Source organism: Lactuca virosa, chromosome 8 (assembly GCF_052849685.1).
Source record: "Lactuca virosa cultivar CGN04683 chromosome 8, Lactuca_virosa_CGN04683_v6, whole genome shotgun sequence".
In the NCBI taxonomy this organism is placed as follows: Eukaryota; Viridiplantae; Streptophyta; class Magnoliopsida; order Asterales; family Asteraceae; genus Lactuca; species Lactuca virosa.
In genome coordinates this window covers 187,013,225-187,033,318 of record NC_136433.1, presented here as the reverse complement: position 1 = coordinate 187,033,318, position 20,094 = coordinate 187,013,225, and the positions used below count along the sequence as shown (strand labels likewise).

The window sequence follows — 20,094 nt, the reverse complement described above, 5'->3', positions numbered from 1 at the left end:
TAGTTAAGTAAAAATGGAATGGTGACACGTGTCATAATGCTAGTGAGTAGATATATTTGTAGGCATAAAAGGTAGGAGACAATTTAAATTTTCTTAAAATTAATTTAAGTTGTGGTTATTTTTGTTAATATCTCAATAAATAAACACTTTAGAAAGAAGTCTCAAATACTTAAAGATTAATAAAATAAGAGTAAATTAAAAATTATAACTTCTTAAGTTTGTGCTTTTTACGAGTATAACAAATAACTCATATAAATGACTTCAAATTTGGATTGAACTTAAGATTTTATGTAAAATACAAAAATTATATCATCAATAAAATGCGAAGTTTAAATAATTTTAATTTTAACTTTACAATTACATGTAAAATAATATTTATGTTTTTTTTTTACAAAGGTAAGGAATGCCGCGTCCGGAACGTGTAAAGTAGAAATCACTATCAGATTTGCCTTGGGAGTAACGTCACATTCATTGTTAAAAGTTAAATCTAAAGAGAATCGAATCAAAACATGCCACGTGTCAGATAAGGCATCCTGCATTCTTTTAAACTAATAATAATAAAAGAACATTTATAAAATAAAAATGTTGGCATAATATGGTTCGCAACGCCACATTGCAAAAAGACATTCGTATCATGAAATAAATGTTGCATAATATCATTTCACCGGAATATGCAACAAGGGTAACATGGTCATGGTCATGGATCGTCTTACTTTTCATTTTTATTGTAGTAGTAAGGGAAAATTTGGCTTTGTCTTGGATTGATCACTTAACGCCTAGCTCCCGAGTTTAACAAAAAAAAAGAAAAAAAAAGTCAGGAGAGAAAAAAAGAGAAAGGAAAGGAAAACAATTTTTTTTTTTTGTTTCCAAGTTGAAGAGAAGTGGAATGAAAATTAATCATTTGTTCTTTCTTTCCAATTCCTCCCACATCGGAAGGAAAGTTAGGAGGGAAAGTAATCATTTCATTTCCCTCCACTTCATTCCTTTAATGAAACTCGGGAACACCAATTTCTTTTATTTTTTTCTTATTTTCCACCTGTTTTCTTTTCTTTTCTCTCGTTAAGTTGAACTCGGGAACGGGGTGTTAAGTTATTCTTTTGCACAATAAATCCTTAAAGTATTATTTTATGTGTCAATTATACCAGTTTACAAGATATGAAGTGGTCGTCCGGTAACACCGATGACATGACACGCCACATGACACCACAGTTTAGCCTGGGAGTTAGACTCTGATATTTTCTCATTTGGTTTTGATATAGTATTTGATATAAGATTCTGAGACACATGACACTTGTTTTTCTTTGATTATGGATGATTATGGTTTTTGATAATGTTTTTCAAATGAAATTTTTGGGTTGTATTTTTGGGATGTTTCAAGTTGGTATCAGAGCATTGGTTTGAGAGATTCGGGCGCACTCCCGAGTGTGTCTGAACTCAAACTAAGGAAGTGGTATAAAGTTTTCAAAAGAAAAGAGTTTTAGAAAAGCAAAAAGAAACTTAAAAAGAAAAGAGTTTTAGAAAAGCAAAAAGAATTTTTAGAAAGAAAAGAACTTTGAAAAGAAAAAAAGGTGTGGTGCATGCAATCAGTCGAGCTCAAGTAAGTACTCCCAAATTACCCATACAAGTTTATGCTATGTTATGATTATTAGCTTTATCATAACAGCAAGCTAGATTAGGACTAAGGATCTAGGAAGGATGCCTTATGTGCCTGTTATATGTGTTCAGCTTTATGAGAACTGCATGCTGGTACAAATTAGTCAGTATGATAGCCAGAGTAGTAGATGCTTGATTATGTGTACTCGATGCTCAAATGCTGTTTGCTTTGTGCTTTTAGGAGTCTTAGTTATCTTTCACTAAGTAGTAAATGAATATGTTACGTTGCATATTGCAAGGACTAAATAATTTCAGAAGGTTAAGTCTAGCTCTATTTCGCAGCTCTTGTCTGAGTCCAACCGTTGTAGAGAAGGATCTCTCATTCGAAGAATTATTTAGTCTGAGTAATATGTAATAGTATTCGCGAGCTAGTTAGGGGAAGAAAGCAGGGACTTCTTATGCAGCTGATGGCGGAGAGTGGGTTGGTGATTACCCTAGGGCAAGCCTAGGATGAGTTTAGCATGAGATCAACAGTAGTAGTAGAAGGGACTTGGTGGAGTCGAGGCAGTACTTGAGGAAAGTACGGATAGATGTGGAAGGTAGTATGGGCCCGTACTACTGAAAGCAGAGGATCCGTACTCGATTCAAGGAAGGCTGAGATGAGACTAGGAAACTTGTAGTAGTAGCGATCCCTCGAGATATATCTGTATTCCTGACATTGTCATTATGTGTTTTCAGAATGGTGGTTTTACGCCCTAGACCAGCAGTCGGCAGTTCACGTGCCGGTGAGGGATCGGGATCAGGCTCGGGGGCCGAGCATTTAGATGAGCAGACTAGGGAGTTTCTCTCCTCAGAGGTTACTCGCATCATACTCGAGCAGACTCCTGTGATCTTCGGTTCGATCAAGGAGGGTATTTTGGAGCTGATGGACGAGAAGTTGAGTACATTTCGTACTGAGGTGGCAGCCATGATGGGGTCGCGCACCCTCACTTTCAGGGAGTTCATAGCATGTGGAGCTCCTGACTACCATGGGGCGCGGGATCCCATTGCGAGTACCAGGTGGTTGGCGGATGTCGCCAATGCATTCCGCACCAGCAGATGTCCCGAGGGGGACATGGTCAGACTAGCATCATGTCTCCTGAAGGGCAGGGCACGAGATTGGTGGGAGGAGATCGGACATGTCATGGGAAATGACGCAGCTCTCGATGTGATGACCTGGACCGATTTCACTACCAGGTTCAGAGCCGAGTTTGCACCGGTTATCGAGGTGCAGCAGTTAGCGAGGGAGTTTCAGGATCTTACTCAGACTACTGAGACTGTGGCGGAGATTATGGCCAAGTTCAGGGAGAGGGCTCTTCTCGTTCCTCAGTATGCGGCTGATGAGGAGATGAAGAAGGCCCGTTATCATGAGATGTTGAGGGGTGATATCAGACAGTTTGTGAGCCGGTCCAGCTGTAAAACGTTGGATGACATGATTGCGAGGGCTCGCGAGAGAGAGATATAGATTTGGAGATGGAGAAGAAGAGGAAGCCAGAGGCGGTATCTGGCAGAGGGAGTTCGGGCAAGAAGCCCAAGGTATCGGATCACAGACCTAGAGGACAACAGAGCCACAGTAGGTGTGGCAAGTGTGGGAGATTGCACGATTGGGCGTGCAAGGCAGGGATCTCTGGCTGCTACAAGTGCGGTCGGACCGGGCATATGAGTAGGGATTGTACAACCACCACTACCACAGCAGCTGATCTGATTTGCTTCCATTGCAATCAGAAGGGACATAAAAAGTCCCAGTGCCTGAGTTTAGCAGCAGGGAAGGTGGCAACACCTGCCTCTGCTACTTTGAGGATTACAGACGGCCTTCAGGGTCGGGCTGAGGCGTCAGTGGCGAAGAGTAGAGCTTTCCAGATGACAACAGAGGAGGCGCGGGCGACTCCTGATGTGGTGACGGGTATGTATTGATGGGTTTTAGGTAAAACAAATAAACTAGAAACAATTCCTAAGTTCACATGCAACCTACTTTGGATCTATGTTTTAACTATTGAACATACAACTTTGAATTGCAAAACAAGAACCCTAGAGGAGAGAGGCTAATTTCGAAATTAACAAACTAGGGTTTAGGGTTTACATACCTTTCAATTGTTACAGCAAACAATTGATATTCCCTTGATCTTGATCTTGATCTTCTTGGAAGCTTTAGCACCACAAGTGTAATGCCTCTAATGGAATCACACCCAAACTAGCAAGAAGGAAAGTAGAAGAGAGAGGGGAGAGGGAGTATGCAAAATCTCGGCCTTAGGGTTTCTTCAAAAGAAAGAGTGACCAAAAACATGAACCAGGAGGCTCCTTATATAGCTGAGGGATCTAGGGTTTAAGGGAAACCCTAGTTATCCTTTGCTTAGGGCCTAAGCAAACCCAAGGGCCTTATCCAAGCCCCTATGGACGAAATTATTAGGGTTTCCCCTAAAGATTTCGTCCACCCTCTTCCAAGGGGTTTCTAGAGCCTTCCACTCAACTATTAGATAATTGCAAACTAGTCCCTGCACCTTATAATTAATTCTTTTAACCCCAAAATCAATTCTGATTAATTTCTGGCTAACAATTAATTAAACATAATGATTTCTAATTAATATGTTAATCCATTAACATATTAATAAATCATTTATATATATATTAATTTATTAACCTTATAAATTAATATCTCTCCTTTCATAATTTCCTTGTCCAGTTGCTAGGTTGAGGGCAACCCAAAAGGACTGTGCTGCTATCAATTCAAGTACATACCAATTATAGTTATGGGCTTAGACACCTAATCCAACATGTATTTTCCTCTTATCTCTGTATTTAGTATTGATTGTTTCCTATGGTTATGTGTTTGTGCATAGGGTCGTTCTTAGTGAACGGCATTTCAGCTACAGTATTGTTTGACTCGGGGGCTACCCGATCGTTTGTCTCGCTTGCGCTTAGCAAGCGGTTTAGCAGAGCTCCGGGGGAGCTGGACAGTCCACTTGAGGTTGATATAGCTGATAACAGGACCGTCAGGGTCGCGAGGGTACATAGGGGATGTACACTGCAGTTGTTTGATGAGCAGTTTTTCGTGGATTTAGTCCCCATTCCCCTGCGAGGGAATAAGGTCATAGTGGGTATAGATTGGTTGAGCCCCAATGGGGCAGTGATTGATTGTGAACTGTAGTTAGTGAGGGTTCGCACTCCTAGTGGGGGAGAGTTAGTGATTCAGGGCGAGAGGCCACAACGCGGACCGATTCTGTGTTCAGCAGCGTGAGCGAGGCGCTACTTTCAGCAGGGTTGCGCAGGGTACGTCGCCTATGTTTTAGATGCCCGGGAGAAGGGCAAGGCGGCAGTTAACGATGTACCGGTAGTATGCGAGTACCTGGATGTATTTCCAGAGGATTTGCCTGGGATACCTCCTGAGTGACAGGTTGAGTTCAGGATTGACCTGGTTCCTGGTGCGGCTCCAATAGCCAAGGCACCATACCGGTTAGCTCCTCCCGAGATGCAGGAGTTGTCTACGCAGTTGCAGGAGCTGCTAGACAAGGGTTTTATCAGACCGAGCAGTTCACCATGGGGAGCCCCGATCCTGTTCGTGAAAAAGAAGGACGAGTCTCACCGTATGTGTATAGATTACCGGGAGTTGAACAAGGTGACGGTGAAGAACCGTTACCCACTTCCGAGGATAGATGACTTGTTTGATCAGCTCCAGGGAGCATCTTGGTTCTCCAAGATTGATTTGCGCTCCGGTTATCATCAGATGTGGGTCAAAGGTGAGGACGCACAGAAGACCGCTTTTAGGACCCGTTATGGTCATTATGAGTTCGTGGTGATGCCATTTGGGCTCACCAACGCGCCAACCGCGTTCATGGATCTCATGAACCGCGTATGCAGACCGATGTTAGATCAGTCTGTGATAGTGTTCATCGACGACATCTTGGTCTATTCCAAGACTCATGAGCAGCACGAGGAGCACCTGAGGGAGGTGCTGGAGACACTGAGGAGGGAGAAACTTTTCGCAAAGCTCTCCAAGTGTGAGTTCTGGTTGCGCGAGGTGCAGTTCCTTGGACACCTCGTCAACCAGAAGGGTATACTAGTAGATCCGGCCAAGATAGAGGTTGTGATGCAGTGGGAGGTCCCGAGGTCTCCATCTGAGATTCGGAGCTTCCTAGGTCTGGCATGGTACTACAGGAGATTCATCCAGGATTTCTCCAAGATAGCATTTCTGCTAACTCAACTGACCAGGAAGTCGGTGGCATTTCGATGGGGGCCTGAGCAGCAGGCAACATTTGAGACCCTAAGGCAGAGATTGTGTGAGACACCGATTCTTACTCTGCCAGAGGGAGTGGAATGGATGACTTCGTAGTCTACTGTGATGCTTCGATCACAGGTATGGGAGCAGTGTTGATGCAGCGAGGGCATGTGATAGCTTATGCCTCTAGACAGTTGAAGCCTCACTAGGCTAACTATCCGACCCATGATTTAGAGCTGGGGGCAGTGGTGTTCGCCCTCAAGATTTGGAGACATTACCTCTATGGGGTCCGCTGTACCATTTACACGGATCACAAGAGTCTGAGGTACCTCATGGATCAGCCGAATCCAAACATGAGACAGCGTCGGTGGTTAGATGTGGTTAAGGACTATGATTGTGAGATCCTTTATCATCCGGGCAAGGCCAATGTAGTGGCCGACGCCCTGAGCCGCAAGGCGATGTCGGCCCCAATCAGAGATATATGTATAAGGATGACAGTGATTACTCCATTGTTGGAGCGGATTAGAAAGGCATAGGTTGAGGGCCTAAAGGAGGAAAGACGGAAGTGCGAGAGGATCGTGGGCCGGGTAGCTTCTTTCGATTATGACAGTCGAGGATTGTTGACCCTTCATGGGAGAGTTTGGGTGCCGTACTGGGGAGGAGTACGGCAGGTGTTGATGGATGAGGCCCACAAGTCTCGGTTCTCCATTCACCCAGGGGTGACGAAGATGTACAGAGATCTTCGACCCGATTATTGGTGGCCCTGCATGAAGCGGGACGTAGCTTGGTACGTGGAGAGATGCCTGACCTGCAGGAAGGTCAAGGCAGAACACCAGAGACCCCCACGGCAAGATGCAGCCATTCGACATTCCCGTGTGGAAATGGGAGGATATCACCATGGATTTCGTTACTAAGCTTCCCAGGACTGCACGTGGAGTTGACTCGATTTGGGTCATAGTGGATCGGTTGACCAAGAGCGCGCATTTTTTACCGATCTAGGAGAGTATATCGGCCGAGAAGTTAGCCGATATTTATGTACGAGAGGTTGTGGCACGTCATGGAGTGCCTGTTTCAGTAGTATCAAATCAAGACGTCCAGTTCACTTCCAGGTTTTGGAAGCGGTTCCATGACGAGATGGGGACTCGTCTTCTTTTCAGCACCACCTTCCACCCTCAGACGGACGGGCAGAGCGAGAGGACGATTCAGACTCTCGAGGACATGCTTCGGGCATGTGTTCTAGACTTTGGTGGCAGTTGGGATACGTACCTTCCATTAGCGGAATTTTCGTATAACAACAGTTACCACTCCAGTATAGACCGGCCTCCCTTTGAGATGCTCTACGGGAGGAAGTGTAGGACCCCAATCTATTGGGGCGAGGTCGGTCAGAGAGTCATGGGGAGCACTGAGGTGGTGCTTAAGACCACAGAGTTGATACAGCAGGTTCGTAGCCGGCTCCAGACGACTCAGAGTCGGCAGAAGAGTTACGCCGACAGGAGGCGTTCTGATTTGGAGTTTCAGGTAGGCGATATGGTCCTCCTGAAAGTGTCACCCTGGAAGGGTGTCATCAGGTTCCGGAAGAGGGGCAAGCTGGGCCCCAGGTTCATTGGTCCCTTTAGGGTTTTGGCCCGGGTGGGTCGGGTTGCTTATTGGTTAGATCTTCCAGCAGAGCTTAGCCAGATCCACAACACTTTCCATGTGTCTCAGTTGCGGAAGTGTTTGGTGGATGAGTCAGCAGTTGTACCGTTGGAGGATATTCAGGTTGACAGCAGTCTGAATTACATCGAGAGACCAGTTGCGATCTTGGATCGGAAGACGAGGACCTTGAGGAACAAGGTGGTTCAGCTAGTGAAGGTGCAGTGACAGCACCGGAAAGGTTCGGAGTGGACATGGGAGACCGAGGAGGAGATGAAGGAGCATTATCCGGAGTTATTTTCAGATCCAGAGACAGCAGACTTCGAGGACGAAGTCTAAGATAAGTGGGGGAGAACTGTAACGCTCCGTTCCTGGTACGCATTTCTTATTATTATACTTCTTGTTTTAGAAGCTACTCGACGAGTCGGTAGCCTAACTCGTCGAGTAGCAGCGGTTCTGCACGTGGAATTAACGTGGCGACTCGACGAGTCCGATATTCCCGACTCGACGAGTCCGCCAGTCTGGAGGAAGCCATAGTTTTCAGGGTGTGTACCCTATTTAAACACCATTATAGCCCCAAGCCAGCCTCCTTCACCTCTCAGAGACTTATTCCCAAAACCCTAGCCTCCTTGAAGTGTGTGTGAGTGATCTTTGCCTTGTGAAGGAATTTTGGTGCATTCTTGAGCAAGAAGAAGAAAGAGAAGGTAGAAGAACTCAAGGAAGAAGAAGTAGATCCAGATTATACTCCTCTTTGGCCATCCTTTCTGGTAATAAAGCTTTCATCTTGATTATGGAATTGTTAGATCTAGTTTGTCCCCAAATTGTTGGTTTTGAGCTCAAAAACCCAAAATCCTTAGTGATGAAGCTTTGTATCAAGCCATACCTCGGATCTAGCCTCTCTTGAATTCCAGGAACTCAAGAAGGCTGCCTTTTTGGTAGCCATGGCTTTGTTCTAGACAAGTAACCCCCATAATAGCCAAGTTTGAGTGTAATTGCTTCATTGCATCATAGATACATGTAAAGTTAGCAACTTTACGTGTTCAGATAGTCCCAGAAGCCCAGATCTATGAATTGGATGTGCTAGAACTGATTAGAATCGACTGAATAGAAACTGCATGTAAAGGACTCGACGAGTCGTTCTTCCGACTCGGCGAGTCAGGTCGCGAGTCTTAGATTCCCTGTTCAGTAGTAGTGAGTCTGTTTAGTGAGTGGAGTAAAGACTCAGTGAGTTAAGACATAGATCTGAGTGTAGAGGGACTCGACGAGTCTACGCCCTGACTCGGCGAGTCCAAGACAATCTCCTTACCCGTAAGAACAGACTCGACGAGTTGTTCATACAACTCAGTGAGTCACAGGCTGGACATGTTCTTATGATGAAGGTGAACTCGACGAGTTGTTCATACAACTCGGCGAGGCGGATGAAGATGACAGGATATCTGTTAAGAAGGAGAACTCGTCGAGTTTTGGTTAAACTCGACGAGTAGAGTCGGGAAGGGGGTAGAAGAAAAGATAGGGACTCGACGAGTTGTCGGCCCAACTCGGCGAGTCAGGTCAACAGATTGTTGACTTTGACCCGGGGGTAAAATAGTCATTTTACCCTAAGAATAGTTACCGGTGTCTGATTAAGTGTCTTTTGGGGATTGTAGCCAGGGAGTTACCGGAGCAGCAGTCAGACAGTTCCCGAGCAACATTTCAGCAGCCAGCCTTACGAGGTGAGTTTTCCTTCCAGTAGGAACGGGTCTACGGCCACAATGTCGGTCCGTTTAGTTAGCAGTAGTTCCGGACTACGGTCCGATGCAGTAGTTCAGTATGCTTGGTGTCTTTGTGATACAGGCATGGTATGTGTTAAGTGTTCCGGACTATGGTCCGATGCAGTATGCAGTATATGTGTTCATATTTTATGCTATGATATGCTATGTTCAGTCAGTTCCGGACTTCGGTCCGATGCAGTGGGCGAGGCCCTAGTCAGTTCCGGACTTCGGTCCGATGCAGTGGGCGAGGCCCTAGTCAGTTCCGGACTTCGGTCCGATGCAGTGGGCGAGGCCCTAGTCAGTTCCAGACTTCGGTCCGATGCAGTGGGCGAGGCCCTAGTCAGTTCCGAACTTCGGTCCGATGCAGTGGGCGAGGCCCTAGTCAGTTCCGGACTTCGGTCCGATGCAGTGGGCAAGGCCTTAGTCAGTTCAGGACTTCGGTCCGAGGCAGTGGGCAAGGCCCTAGTCAGTTCCGGACTTCGGTCCGATGCAGTGGGCAAGGCCCAGTATGTGCTTTATATGTTATTGTATGGTATGTGGTAGTTTGGGGGAGCTCACTAAGCTGCGTGCTTACAGTTTCAGTTTTGGTTTCAGGTACTTCAGCTAGCAAAGGGAAGGGCTCGGGATGATGGCATGGCACACACCACAATTTAGCCTGGGAGTTAGACTCTGATATTTTCTCATTTGGTTTTGATATAGTATTTGATATAAGATTCTGAGATACATGACACTTGTTTTTCTTTGATTATGTATGATTATGGTTTTTGATAATGTTTCAAACGAAATTTTTGGGTTGTATTTTTGGGATGTTTCACCCACCCCACCCTCACCCTCACCCTCACCCTCACCCTCACCCTCACCTCTACCTCCACCTCCACCAGCACTATCATAACCACCTTCCACCTCTCATCTCCCCCACCACCATTTATCTTCCTCTAATGCACCTTAAACACACCAATTCCATTTTTTATAACATTAAAAAAAAATACTCATATATCATAAAACTAGGCTAAGAATATTTAGTTTAAGTAAGACCGAAAGAAAAGTTGAACACATAAGAACAATCTTGGTTCATTCCCAGCCGGTTGCAGCTGCAACTTCAGTTTGAGGTACGTACAGGAGTAGCAACAACCTCCCACCCATCCCCACCGCTTACCAGAACATTGGCCCAGTCCAACCAGCGACAACTACCACCACAAGGCACCAGAAATCGATGGTGGTGCAATCTCAACAACCCATTGAACATCAGGAAATTAAGCTGACCAACTATCACCCATGCCAAGAATCCTGAATTCTTCTCAGGGTCGGTCCAGACGGTGGGCAACCCGGGCGACCGCCCAGGGCCCACGTCTCCAGGGGGCCCAAAATATCTAGGCTATGTAGTGTGTGTATATATATATATATATATATATATATATATATATATATATATATATATATTACCTAAATGATTTTTAGAGCCTAAAGTTGGTTTAAACTCAAAGTAGCTCAAAAGATAAACAATTTCTTGCTTGCTTGTTATTGCTAATTAAACAACTCTATAGTGAAGAATAAATGATATTTTTTTGAATCTTTATTATATTTGTCTTTGAGGGGCTCTTTTTTTTTCTTTTCGCCTCGGGCCCCATATACGTTTGGACCGGCCGTGATTCTTCTACCTCCCCACAAACACCATCTTCCATCTTTAACTTCCACCAACTGAGAAATTTTTTAAAAACTCCCAAAACTTTCTTTTTGTCACACGCTCTATCCAATCAACTCGATTCTTGAAATCAATATATAATCGAATCCTAGAACTCAAAACCTAAAAACCTGAAGATGGAAGAAACTTGAAGAAGCAAACATATCAAGATCTGGATGTGAAGAAAGTCGATAAAAGATGCCATGAACTCGATTTTAGACACCATGAACCCTTGAAGACGGCGCTGAAATGGTTGGTGAAGGAGACGTCGGAGATGATTACGAAGAAAGAAGTCAGAAAGAAAGTTTTTGGGGAGTTTTTAACAGTTTGTTAGTGCTGAGATCGGAGAAGAAGATGTCTTTGTCTGTAAACCCTGATTTGATCTCGTATGATGTGACGGAGTTGACATACACATGAACTCCCACCTCTAAATCGTTTTGTACTTTTGTTGCTTATGAAGATGAGCACGCCAACAATTACGGTGCACGATTGGTGAGGAAAAGTAAAATGAGAAAAAAAGTCACATAAACTTAGATTTGATTTGTAAAGGAAAATGTAAAATAAAAAATAAAAAGCCACCTAGGATAATTATAACCGGTGAAACTGGGTTAAATTGCATGTTTCCCTTATTTAATAGATAAAATGATACTTTAAGGAGTAATTGCGCAAAAAAAAAATATGTTAGTGACAAATCCAAGACAGCCAAAATTTTGTTGTGTTACCTAGTCATTTTCCTTAGTAGAAATGCTTTTCTTTCTTTTTTACGAGATGAAACAAATAATTAAAAAAAACATAAACTAATAGTAGAAAACTATCAAAAATTAAGAAACTTTGGTGATAGTTTTGGAAAGGATGAATCTCTAGATCCATCAATAAAAATTGACAAAAATATGAAAAATTAATGTTGAGATTATACATAAAAACTAGATAATAGATAGATAACATAATAACATCAATTTGAATTTTTTTTTTCTAATTATAAAACTTATGGTTTTCTATATTGTTCATCTTCTATTAATACCCCCACGTCTCCTAGCCTACTTACTTGTGTTTATAGCTCGATTAGAGTTTAAGACAATCATGTCGTTCAATACAAACACAGCTACTTTAAAATTAGTTCTCATCCTTTGAAAAGTATTAAAAAGTAATAAAAATACCATTTATGAAAGAAAGACATATCCTTTTAATTTGAGAAATCAAATAACCTTTTATTTACTTTTCATATTCATTAATCTTTTATTTCCACCGCACAAGGCAAAAAGGCAATATGACATTTCAAACAAACGCAATAAAATTTCATATCCATATTTTTTAATTAATTTTTATTTAAAACGATATATTTTTATCTACCAATAATAGTTGACAATCCCATTCCACATTTTTCTTCTTAACTACAAGGGCATAAAAGTAATTAAACATACCCAATAAAGGCATTATTCTCGCGATCCTTCGATAACAATCACATAGCAACTACTATATATACCGTTCCTCGATCCACCATGGCAACACTTCACTTCAACCACCCAAATTTCCCTCCTTCTCCGGCGAATCATGGCGCGTTACGAACTAGACCTCACCATTTCCTCCGCCAAAAACCTCAAAAACGTCAACTGGCGGCACGGACCTCTCAAGCCATACGCCGTCGTCTGGGTTGACCCGAAAAACAAATGCTCCACACACGTCGATGAAGAAGGCGACGAGTCACCGGTGTGGGATCAAAAACTCATCATCCCTCTCAACGATCGAATCGAGGATTCCACTCTCTACATCGACATCGTTCATGCTAACGCGGCGGAGGACACCAAGCCATTGATCGGCTCCGCCAAGCTCAAACTCAAGGACGTCGTTGATGAGGTCGGAATCGGTGAGTATTATGTCGATACTTTAAAACTCAAACGTCCCTCCGGCCGCCCTCACGGGAAGTTGGAGGTGAAAGTCTCCGTTAGGGAACCCAGCTATCGTGCGCCGGATCCTTACTACGCACCTCCATACGGCGTTCCACCACCACAATCACAATACCCAGCTGCACCGCCACCTTACGGTGGGGGTTATCCCTACGCTGCACCGCCGTCTGGGTATCCGTATTCTCCATACGGTGCTCCTCCGCAATACGGTCAGCCTGGTTATGGGCAGTCTACTGGTTACGGTGGTCAACCACCGTCGTACGTCGAGTATAAGGAGGAGAAGAAAAGCAAGTATGGGATGGGGACTGGACTGGCGGTTGGTGCGGCGGCGGGATTGGTGGGTGGGCTGGCGATTGCGGAGGGGGTTGATTATGTGGAAGATGAAATCGCCGAAGATGCCGCCGATAAAGTTGAGGATGATCTCGGGTACGACGTCGACGACGAATAGACTATTAGACTTTATCCATCTTTTTATTTTTTTTCTTTCTGTTTACTTTTATATAAAAGGGAATCGATGATGTTTGTCTAATGTGTTTTTAATCATTAGTAAAAATCAAGAATCGCATGAATTGAAGTTGTTACTTGTTAGTTGTTACAGGTTGAAAATGATAAATGATAGTATGATCCAAGTTAATTACATTACATGCATTGATTGATATGTAGCTTTAGCTTGTTCATAGATGGATTCATTTCGTAATATCTCATTTGAGTTAAAGGCTAAAAACTTAAAGCTGAAATTGATCTTTAAACTATTGTCTAATTTAGTCCGTTACTTTTTTGGGTTGTCTAATGTTCTTTAATTTGTTTTTGTTTGTGTATATTACTTCATTATAACAATTATAACAATGCCATACCAAATCATAAGGATGTAATAGATATAATTTTGAAAGTTGAATGACCTTTGATTTATAAAAACAAGTTTAGTGAATAAAACAAATACATTAACAATTGAAGAATAAATCTGAACATTAGCCTTTTTTTTTTAACAACTTTATTGGTTCTTTAATTCTTTTGTTTTCTCATATTTTTCACTTTATTTTGAGACATTTTGTACACGTTTTTTATTACTTGAAATAGAAGCATCGATCGAAAGGATGATGAGAAAAAGGGTTGTTTTTTCGGTCAATCACACAAAAGGGTAAACATCATCGACTTCAGACTAGTTAGTGGGTGTGAGCAACATGTTAAAACATGTTATCATATCCAAAAGTTGTCACCCCACATGTCATGTTATACATGGTGTTATAACAACAAGTGAAGAAACCCTCGACATGTTATAACATCCACTAAATTGCATGCTATCATTTTTTTAGGTTTATTTTTTTAATATTTATAAAAACAAAATTAATTTTATAAAACATGTTATTTAAATAAAACCTAATTTTTTTATTAAATATAACATTTAAATTCTAAAAAAACAAATAACATTTAAAAACAAAAAATATTACTTTTTTGCTCCAAAATTATTCATCTTCGTTACCATCATACATAATCTGTCAAATCTTGAAGTTGCATTTGTTTTCATGCGTCTTGAATATCAACGAATCTATGTAAATACTCCACTACCTCTAGTTAAAATTACACGTGTCTGGGTTTCGTAGCCATATACTCCGCAATATTTCGTCATTTATCTTCAATCACCATGTTATGCATTATGATACATGCATACATAATATCTCGTAGAGTTTCTAACTGATATGGTCGTGCTGCATGTTCAATTATGTGCCCTTTTGACTTTAGAAATCCAAAAGCATGTTCCACATCCTTACGTGGTCATTCTTGCATTCTCTTGAAAAATTGTCTTTTGGTTCTACTAGGTGTCGAAACGCCTTCATGAATGTGGAATATGCTGGATATATTCCGTCCGTAAGATAATACTCAAACTTATATTCATTTTCATTCATTGTGAAAGGAGCATCCAGTGCATTTCCTAACAAAAAATCGTCGAATATTGGTGAATGATTAAGAATATTGACGTCATTTTTGGAACACGCTACCCCGAAAAAAAGCATGTCAATACTATAAATCTTAGGAAACAACAACCTCTAATACCAACGAAGGCGTTCCATGATGACCACTTGCATACTGGTCTTTCCACGCCACGAGACAATTTCTCCAGTTTCAGTGTGTGCAATCAATGCTTTTTTGCATACCTGGAAAACCATTTCTTTCTTCATGTGCGGCATATAGTTGTTGCATATCATTCAACGAAGGTTTGAGCAAATAAAATCACCGAAGGTTTCTACAACAACTCTCGCCAATCTATACAAACTTTCTCTTGTAGTTCTCTCGGACATTCTCATATAATCGTCAATAGAATTAGACAACTCCCCCATGGCCATAAACTTAATTGCTGCAACACATTTCTGCAACCATGTGAATCATTGCTTACCTCTAGCATCATATCTCATTTGGAAAATTCATACCTAAACGTATATTTAATAGGTAAAAATATGTATTTAAATTATGTAAAATCTAGATTTATAAATTACAAAACTTGAAAGAAACAAGACATTTTTGCCAAGGCGTTTGCTATCCGTACAAACACACTTTTTCGCAAACGAAACCTTCTTTTGAAATTGCGTGGCTGGTAGACACAATTATCCGCAAAATAATTGGAAACTAGATGTTGGTGTCATTCTTCTTGATTTCTATTTAACATCGCAAGTCTTGTTAACAGAGGAGTTGGATCTGGTTGTAGTAGCACGTTCGTACAATGCTGGTATATCGTAGTGACGAAGATATCGTCATCGTCATCATCGTTGCACGGGTGGAACAGATGAAACAAATCCATTTTTTTGGAAGTATTGAAAGTTTATGAAACACAGAGAAAGAAAATAATAAGGTGAAATAATTCGTTATAGAATGTATGTATTTATAGATAAATAAAAATTAATTATTTTTTTTATTATCTAAAATGACCATTTATTGGTCAAAGCCCATTTGAAAACATTCGAATTCGTCGCCAGTTTACACGTTGCAGCTCGTTACCTTGGCAATGGATGACAACACAACGGGTTGGGGGGGGGGGGGTGTTGGGCGTGTTACCATGCTGTTAAGGGCGTTCCACGTCGACAATAACGGGGGTTAACTGCCCTGTACCACATAGTCTAATGGAGACCAAGAGGCCGCAGTTTTCAAATAGCATCTATTCCAAAGTAGAATTAATACATTAGTAATACTCAAATTTTGTTCAAATGAAGTAGTACAAAACATGTAAAATCATATCAATACAAAGTTTTAAAAAAACGTGTAAAGTGGAAGTTGTAAAGAAATATATGAAGACAAAGTTGTAAAAAACGTACAAAAAGTTGGTCAAAATTATTAAAAAAATTGACTAAATTTGTAATAGAATTAAACGTTTGGGTAAATTTGAAAAAAAAAACATGTTGATTATCATAAAAAACCTATTGTACTGGTTCATAATGATGTTAATATACATACACGATCGAAACAAGTTAAAGTATTTATGATCTTAAACTAATAGAAAAAATATAAGTAAATAGATATTTAAACAATATTTTAAGAACCAATTTGAACCTTAGTAAACATAAAAGTCAGAGGCAAAACACCTAAAACGTAATTATGTGCATAATCAAACTAATTTTTAACGAACTGTTTTTGCTGTTTTGACTCCGTTTGAACCTTGCTGCTAAGCTTGTTAATTAAGCACAAATATTTTAAACTATTGTTGTTTAATATAAAGTAAATTAGTAAATATCTAGACTAATGTTTTCTAGTGCAGGTAGTACTGGAACGATTGTTTGAGATGAAACTACGACTTTGGACAAAAGATGTTTAAAAGGTATAGACATATAAATATTATTTTATATGTTATTCCTGAATCATGAGGGGTATATTTGGAATTCTATAGATGGGAAAGAATAATGCTAGTATTATGCTTTTCTTAGGTGGTCGGTTGATTAATTGAACACTTCGAGGCATTATCTAAAGACGTCTAAAGATATCGCGTTTGGTACGTGTATCTTAATAAAGAGTTAAAATTATTTTTAAATTTTAATACAAGATAGAGAAAAATACAGTTTTAGTCCCTATAGTTTGGTCAAATCACACTTTTTGTCCTAGAGAAAAATACATCATCACATATACAATCTAAAAACAATCGTTTATACCAAATCATCACATATACAAATCTAAAAACATCATAGGATTCACACAAACACATTCAAAGATCTAATACCTTACTCCAATAAAAAAATCTAATCCAAGATCCCATTCATAAAACCGCAAAAAAATATAAAAGAAAAATTAATCAAGAACACGTCAAAAGTCGTTTGATGCCGGTTTTTTGATCCGATGTAAGTCTTGAAGGAAACTTAATAGTAAACTTAACTCTTAAGTTCCCTTTCTTTGTGGGTTCTTTAGGCATAGGCATCCCTTCTCCTTTGACAACTTCTTCATAATTCGGGGAAATTACAGAGTTTATAGGAATTGTTAAGCTTCTTCCATCAAGTGTTGAAACTTGCACAATATAACCTGTTAAAGCTTCACATAATGATATCTTTTGGGTCATCACAAGATCATTTCCATCTCTTTTTAACACCGGATGCGGTTTTTCATCAATTATGAAAACAAGATCCGAAGGAATCACGCCTCGCCCTTCGTTTCCTTTCTCCGGGAATGTTATTTTTGTGCCCTTTTTCCACCCCGCTTTTATATCTATTGTTAAAATCTCTTCCATTGTAGTTGTTCTCCTACAATCAAAACGCTTAGTATTTTGTCCTTTTGAATGTATCCGTAAAAAAAATTATTCTTTTGCCAACCCTAAGCTGACACATAAGCCCAAAAGAATCATATGAGATATAAATCAGGTACATAGTAGTCTGCTAGGTGGCTGACATAAGAGTCTAGTGGCCACAGGGAAACCATCTATATTGGAACTGAAACTCCCATATACAGTGTGTGATTTCACACTGGGTAGACTTTTCAAAATATAATGTAATGATAATAAAAAAAATTTGATAGGTAGTGCTTTATATATGGGTAGATTTTTTTTAATAGTATGAGGGCTTAATAAGAAAAAGAAAATTTAAGTACATTGTTATTTTTTGTATTTAACCCGTCAATTATAATCCTATGGGAAAATTCATGCAATTACTTGACATATAAAGAAACAAGTGATAATCAAATTGAATGCATAATTTGAGTTGAGAATTTTGGAAAGTAAAATCAAAGATGAAAACCAGAACTCAAACTCACCCAGTATGATCAGCAACATCTCGTGAAATCTTCATCTTCTTTGTAGTTCCTTTATACAAATCCTCCAAGCTACATGGCAATGGTCGCTCAATTGTGGCGGCTTTTCTACTGGGCATACTGGCGGAGGCGGGGAACCCTTCTCCACCACCACCACCGCTTCTGAACTGGGAAAATGGATCGTCATTGAAAATACTCCGGGTAAACGAACTTGATGAACGTGATCCTCTCATGTCCCTCATTCCCCCAAATGGGCTCGAGTGCCCAAAAAACTCTGAAAATATCTCATCTGCATTTCGAGGATTAAACCTAAATGTCGCAGAGCCTCCGTTTGACATGCCGGAAAACGCACCAGGGCCCGGTGGTGGCGCCTGCCCCTTCAATCCATCCTCGCCGTACTGATCATAAATGGCTCTCTTCTTCGGATCACTCAAAACCTGAACGTATGTAATTCCGATCTAATTTCAGTAATCGATTCAAAAAGTTTATCGATACATTAAACCCTTGCTTGAAAATCACGTATTCGGAAAATTTAGGTTTACATATATGTAAATGCACATTGATCGGTGTGAAACTGTGAATCTATACCCAATTCAAATTATAATAATCGGTTTCAAAAGTCTATGAATTCAATAAAAAAACCTTTGTATACATTGATCGCTTTGAATGTATGCCCAATCAATTTCAAAAATTTATACAAATTCAGTTGAAAACCTTGTTAAATTGACAATTATATGAGATTCGATACATGTCGGCATTGAAACATATATGTTGATCGATTGATTTCAGAATACATACATCGTAGGCTTCAGAGATGGTTTTGAATTTGGCTTCGGCTTCTTTTTTGTTATTAGGGTTCTTATCAGGGTGCCATTTCATGGCGAGTTTACGATAGGTTTTCTTGAGGTCATCGTCTTTAGCATTTCGGTCCACCTGAAGAACCTTGTAGTAATCCACACCCATGGCTGCTCTCTAACTCTTTCTTTCTCTCTGTATATAAAAGTAAACTTAGTGATGAGATTTTCAGGTGTTTTATTGCAGCTGGATTGTGTTTGTTGGGGCTTCAGGAAATGACTCTCTCGCTTTCTCTGTTCCTTGTTGGCAACAGAGGATGAATGAAGGAGTGTATATTTGAGAAAGGAATGAATGAATCAACGAATAAAAAGACAACACCTGGACCCCGGTCTATATTTTTATATTAACAGTATTAGATGTGAGATCCGTGTATTACACGAGTTTATTAAAATGATCAAAACTAATGGTGTGAACAAAAAAAAATCATTCACGCAAATTATGATAACCACAAAGACCATTTTCATAAAAAAAATAAGTAACGACTAAGTTTGTGACATTTGCTAAACCGCATGGACTATTTATGTAATTTGGTTTTAATTAATCTATACTAATAAAATTAATTAATATGAATTCCCAAATGAAATTTACTATCTACATTAATATACATATACATTAATTAATATATTAATAGAAAGAGGAATTCATAAATAGAAAGTTATTATGTATATTAATTAATATATTTATAAAATTAATTAATATGATGTGACATTTAATAGGCGGAATTTTAATAAAAAAGAAAAAAACTATAAAAATGACAACTGGATATTAAATAATTCAAAAAAATCTAAAAAATGACAAGTGTCAAAATGAAGGAGAAGAGGACATGTGATAAAATCATTCTTATTTATTAGGACATATTTTATAGGGTTAATATTACAAAAATGTTAAGACTATTTTATTTTTGATATTTTTAAACCTAAGTAAATTATTTTATGAAAAAATTTCTTGGGCTACTAGATCCTGGTTCAAAACGGCATGGAGAGGCTCAGGTGTCACCTCCACCATGTTGTAGGAATAATGTCCCGCCTTAATCCCGTGGTGTTCCTTGGAGAATACAACACCAAACATGTAATCGTCTATATGTTCCCATGAACCGATATTTCATTAGATACTCACAATATATACAAGGTACAATAATAAACAGAAAATGGCCAAACACTTGGACCGGACTATAAACACTAATACAAATACACATACAAATAATACACT

General features: G+C 40.1%; 2 protein-coding genes across 2 annotated transcripts; one reads left to right on the top strand and one right to left on the bottom strand.

Moving 5' to 3' along the window:
• The first annotated feature begins 12,398 nt into the window (after positions 1-12,398).
• Positions 12,399-13,450, top strand: LOC145134461 (Calcium-dependent lipid-binding (CaLB domain) family protein). The gene has a single exon (XM_079069306.1). It carries the CDS (start codon positions 12,461-12,463, stop codon positions 13,259-13,261), a length of 801 nt encoding a protein of 266 aa, XP_078925432.1. The 5' UTR covers positions 12,399-12,460; the 3' UTR covers positions 13,262-13,450.
• Positions 13,451-16,901: 3,451 nt separating this feature from the next.
• On the bottom strand, positions 16,902-19,148 carry LOC145132260 (uncharacterized). Its single transcript, XM_079066978.1, has 3 exons — positions 18,829-19,148; positions 18,034-18,467; positions 16,902-17,528 (listed from the first exon to the last, which is right to left on the bottom strand). The coding sequence occupies exons 1-3, from the start codon at positions 18,991-18,993 to the stop codon at positions 17,087-17,089; spliced, it is 1,041 nt and encodes a 346-aa protein (XP_078923104.1). The 5' UTR covers positions 18,994-19,148; the 3' UTR covers positions 16,902-17,086.
• Positions 19,149-20,094: the final 946 nt, after the last annotated feature.